Genomic DNA, 5,748 nt, shown 5'->3' on the forward strand with positions numbered 1-5,748 from the left:
CTTAAACACAAATTTTTAAATTTACCAAACACAACATAAAATGCTTGTGCTTTTAAACATGTAACTCTTCAAAAAAAAACTTTACTGAGCCAAACTTAAAAATCATTATAATTCATACCTATTGCGGGAATTATTATTATGCTACCATTTTACATCATAGATAAATTAAAATTAAATTTAATAATTAATTAAAAATTAGCCACTTTGTTGTCTTAAGATCTTTATAATCGTGGTCCTTGAATAATTGTAATGCAATTACAATTACAGTAATAGTAATAGAAGGTTTGTGGAAAATAACTGACCCGACACATTGACTGGGTAGTCACCATGCTGCTCCAGAAGATGGTAGTGTTTGAGGACCGCGAAAAACGACGCCGACATGGGCCAAAACGACGCCACAGGAAGGTTCCTCTTATTGGCAACCCGAACCACCCAGAACAGGTAACCGTCGGAGACGATGAGATTCGGGGGCGGTTGGAGGCCGTTAAGGAGGTCCTCGAAGGGTTGTTCCATTTTGGTCATAACGGATTCAAGGAAACCGACGAAGTCATTGGCTCTTCCCTCTTCAGAGGGAATAACATTGGGAATTGTGGCGAATCGGAAGTTATTGCGGGGTAGGTTCGGATCCGAGCCCATGAGTCCGAGCCACTCCTCGGTGAGGAGGAAGGTTATGTTGATGTTTGGGTTCTTGGAGAGGAGGAGCTTGGCTAGGTTCATCATTGGGTTGACGTGGCCTCGACCTGGGTACGGAATAGCTAACACGTGGCAGGCGTTGGTTGGTGGAACCGGAGGTGAAGATGGATGATTCATGGAGGTGGAGGTAGAGGATTAACCGATCAAAGGTGTTGTAGCAAGAAGTGGTTGATAAAGGCTGCTAGAAATGGAGTGAGTACTTACTACTTTGTAATAAGTGTATGTTGGAACTTGGAACTCTCTTTATAAGCAAAAGGCCGCTTGTTATTTTTTATGTGGGAGAGAGAGAAGTGTATAACAAGAAGGTGAAAACAGAAGTGTGTTTCACATTGGTATGGGATTAACAAATCGGATGCACCGATTTGTTTGTTTTATTTTTTTTTCAAACAAACAATCACAAATTGGACGGTCCGATTTGTGAATTCGAAAAAAAAAATTTTAATGTTGAAATCGGACCGTTCGATTTTTATTTTAAAAAATAAAAAAAAATAAAAAATGCAAAACGGACCCTCCGATTTGTAGTTAATTTTTTTCTCCAAACAAATCGGACCCTCCGATTTGTAATTTATTTTTCTCTTCAAACAAATCGGACCGTCCGATTTGAATAAAACACCATATCAAAAAAAAACACCCAATCTTCCAATAATAATATATTACACATATATTTAAACAATATAAAAAAAAATTAGCCGCAAAAGGCTTAGGGTGTTCGGCTTTCAGCACCATAAAATTTTTCTTTAGTAAAAGGTCCTGAGTTTAGAATATAGAATTAGTAAAATATTTTATTGGTTTTAGTAAAAGGGTGTTTGCCTTTCAGCACCATAAAATTTGCCTCATCAAGTCGTGAATCTACATTATTTAAATTTCTTCTTAGGAAATGTCTTGTTGCTATCATTCTAAAATCCGTGGCTGCTGCTACAAATAGTTCATCATTGCATATGGGCGCGTCATCAAAGCACAATATAAGCCAATTATTATGCCCCATTTTCATGAAATGAAATAGCTTTTGGGCTGTGGTCAAGATCCGCTTAGTCAAAAATTGAAATTTTTTGCTTGCCGTCAATCCGCGTTCATAATTACAGTGAAAAATGTTACATATTTGTTAAGAAGGGATAAAATAGAAATATAGCGGAGCAATTAGAGTTCTAATGGGTCACGATTCTAGGCTTCTATCAAATCAAAGCTAGACTTCTCTTCCTTTCAACCTTCAACCAATTAATTCTTTCCACTTAAAAAAAAAAAACAATAAATTAACCCTTAATTATCACCAACTCAAAAATTTAATATAAAATTTTAAATATTTAAATTTAATAAATTTTAAATTAATAAAATTTAAAATTTTATAATTTTATATAATAATTTATTTATATGTTATTATTAAAAACTTATAAAATAATTTTTTTAAATTAACTTCTAAGTTTTAATCAAATAATCTGCAATAATCTTTAGAATAAACACTTAGAATTTAAAAATAGAAAAATTAGAGAATCCAAAAATAAAAAAAATTAAACAAAGGATCCGAACTCAACAATTACACTACCAACAATCCCAATTCAATAATTCAATATACAACAAACATAAAAAATAGCAACTCAAGAATCTGATGAGTTCAGTAATTCAGAATCAGTAAAATTAATAAAATAAACAAATACAAATTGAAGCAAAGATAAAATTTAATAGTGTTTACTCATAATTATAAACATTATTCAATTATTTCAGGTTCCTAAATTATACAAAAAATAGAAACTCAAAATTAAACTTATAAGTATTTTCGACAATTATATCAACTAGAATATATTCTATTCAACAACTAAAATTCAGAATTTAAAATAGTAAAATATAGCAATTCAGAATCATTATAATTAACAAAATAAAAAAATAAAATGAATTACTGAGTATTGAAGAATTCACGACGGCATAGAGACGACAAAGAGTCCACAACGATAGAAGGGTTTATGAGGGCTAGGGTTACGTTCGCACAATCGCACTTTGTACTTTCGCAATGAGCTCGACAAATAGAGAGAGATGGCTTGAAGATAGATGCTTGACGACGAAGATAGAGATAATGACAAGGACAGATGCGGTGACGCCAACAGCAGCTCTAAACCGATCTTTTGGCGACGTGAGGAGAAGAGTAGACCTTCGAATGGTGAGGATGGCAATCGCTGGTTGTTACCGTCGACGCCAATAGGGGTTTGGGACGATGGTGGAGGCATGGCTTTGCTATTTGCTCTGATAGGGTTACGCAAATTAGGGTTGGACTTTAGTAAGAGAGAAGAGAGAGGGAGGCGTTGGGTGTTCTGCTTCCAGTCTTCTACCTATTTGGCATTTGGGTTTTCATTTTTTTTCTTTTGGGATCAAAACGACACTATTTTGATGTTGAATAGTGAATCGGACCTTCATAAAATCTAGCCAGTTCAGTCGGTTCACAAGTTAATTGTCGATTCGGCCGATTTTTCACTAATATTTTGCAAGGAGGTTTTAGAAATCAACCAGACCGGTCAAAAGACAGATTCATCGTTAATTCGGTCGAACCGATCAATCTGGTCCAATTTTTAGAGCTTTGCAAAATAGACTCTCGGTAAAAGCAAACAATGAAATTATATCTAAAAGAGTGAATACATAAATTGATTAGTCACCCAAGAAAATACATAATTGATTTTTAAAAAATTGTAAATCGAACATTTTATTTTCTAACAATCTTTTATATACTAAACATTCACAACAATTGTATTACTCATTTAAGATAGATTAGTCTTTTATCATTTTTATTTAAATTTTTAATATGTATAAAACAACTAAGTTTCTAATAAATTTTATTATACATACAGATTTGATCCCAAAAAATATAACTATATAACAAATTAGTCTTCTTCAGAATGACAAAAGAACTAATTTATTCAAAAAAAAAATTATGGTAGATTTATAAATAATAAATATTTATTATAAACCAAAATGTTTGATTTAATATTTTTAAAAGATCAATTTGGGACTAAGTTCCCAAAGTGATGATCCCTAAGATTCACGCGCTATGCCAATTTAGTTTCTAAAATTTTAATTGCACTATTATCATCTCCGAAATTGATCTTTGTGCACTATAATAGTCTTTCGATCCCTTTTCTAACAGTGACTCATCAAATGGAATAACGAGCTAGTACTTTAATATTACACTGGACATGAGTGAAACAATATCATTTGCTTTTGGCAGCCCCAATGAAAGTAGAAATGGCTTTGTTTTGATATATGATGACATTTAAATCGGTTTGCACAAAGCTGGGAGTAAAAAACAAACTATGTCGCTTCATTTGTGTTCAGCGTGGCACGAGAGTGTTAGTATCACTCTGTTTGCTAAGTCACTACTAAAAATGAATTAAGAAACCACTATGATATTTGAAAATCAATTTTGCATACTATAATAGCATAATTAGAATTTCAATAACTAAATAGAGTAAGACATTTATCTCAAGGACCACTATAAAATATAGGATAATGGAGTGACCTATTGATATATTTTTTATTTTTATTATTGGCTGTTAGAATATATGATAAATATATTCTGACAGATTGTGTATATCATCTTTGTTAAGTGTATATTTAATTTTTCTATATATAGCCTAATTAGTTTCTCTATTTATATCCTAATTATACTCTTGTATTTGGGGTATATAAACGGATTATTCAAATGAAATGGATGAGGGATTAATCTCTTTCATGGTATCAGAGCCCTAGGAAAAGATCCTTATTACCTTTCTTTGTCTTTCGCAGCATAGCTCTCCTCCTCCTCCTCCTCCTCTTCCTCCTCCTCCTCCTTCTTCTTCTTCACCATGTCTGATTCAAAATCTTCTTTTCATCTTGCTCTTACTGTATCCAACATCAAGAACCATGTTCCTATCACTCTTGAGATGGAGAATGTACAATATTTCACATGGCCAGAACTCTTTAAGATTCACATACTCCTCCAATGCAGGGTAAGGAGAAGCTGCTTACAACAGAGGAGGAGAAAGAACTTTGGTCAACTCTTGACGCTATGGTTCTACAATGAATTTATGCCTCTATATCTCATGATCGTTTACATACAATTCTTGAACCCGACACCACGGCAATGAAGGCTTGGAATAGATTGCGTGACATATTCCAGGATAACAAACACTCTCGTGCCATCACCCTTGAGTATGACTTTACTCATGTATACATGACAAATTTTCTAAATGTCTCTACTTATTGTCAACATCTCAAATCTTTGTCAGACCAACTCAAGAATGTTGGCTCTCTCGTCGACAATAATAGACTTATTCTTCAACTGGTCTTTGGCCTCGCCGATCCCTACAAAGGTGTGGCCACTCTTATTCGTCAAAGTGATCCTTTACCCTAATTCTATCAAGCCCGTTCGATGCTCAATCTTGAAGAGGTCGGCCTTGGTAAGAAGGCGGCACATAACTCCTCATCAGCCATTGTTGCTCATTATTCCAATGGCTCTCATGATATTCCTGATCATGCCTCTTCCAACAACAATATAATGGTAGAAAGAGGAACCAAAACCGCAGTAATAATGGAGGAAAAAATTGCAGTAACAATGGTGGTCATGGAAGCAAAAAGAGGGAACCAACGGAGAGGGTAGTACCGGAAGTGGTCTGATTGGTGATGAGCGGATAATTTGTACGCTTTTTGGCATTGTTTTTAGTATGTTTTTGGTATGATATAGTTAGTTTTTAGTATATTTTTATTAGTTTTTAGTTAAAATTCACTTTTCTGGACTTTACTATGAGTTTGTGTGTTTTTCTGTGATTTCAGGTATTTTCTGGCTGAAATTGAGGGACCTGAGCAAAAATCTGATTCAGAGACTAAAAAGGACTGCAGATGCTGTTGGTTTCTGACCTCCCTGCACTCGAAGTGGATTTTCTGGAGCTACAGACGCCCAATTGGCGCGCTCTTAACGGCGTTGGAAAGTAGACATCCTGGGCTTTCCAGCAATATATAATAGTCCATACTTTGCCCAAGATTTGATGGCCCAAACCGGCGTTCAAAATCACCCTCAGAAATCCCAGCGTTAAACGC

General features: G+C 34.4%; 1 protein-coding gene across 1 annotated transcript in view; it reads right to left on the minus strand.

Moving 5' to 3' along the window:
- The window catches only part of LOC107458260 (UDP-glycosyltransferase 87A1), a 3,242-nt gene extending 2,297 nt beyond the window's left edge, over positions 1 to 945 (minus strand). Inside the window, exon 1 of the mRNA XM_016076466.3 lies at positions 303 to 945. Within this exon, the coding sequence (XP_015931952.1) occupies positions 303 to 810 (508 nt within the window). The 5' untranslated portion in view covers positions 811 to 945. The remainder of the gene's footprint in view (positions 1 to 302) is intronic.
- Between the last annotated feature and the right edge of the window lie 4,803 nt (positions 946 to 5,748).

The sequence above is a fragment of the Arachis duranensis genome, chromosome 7 (genome assembly GCF_000817695.3).
Source record: "Arachis duranensis cultivar V14167 chromosome 7, aradu.V14167.gnm2.J7QH, whole genome shotgun sequence".
Taxonomy (NCBI): Eukaryota; Viridiplantae; Streptophyta; class Magnoliopsida; order Fabales; family Fabaceae; genus Arachis; species Arachis duranensis.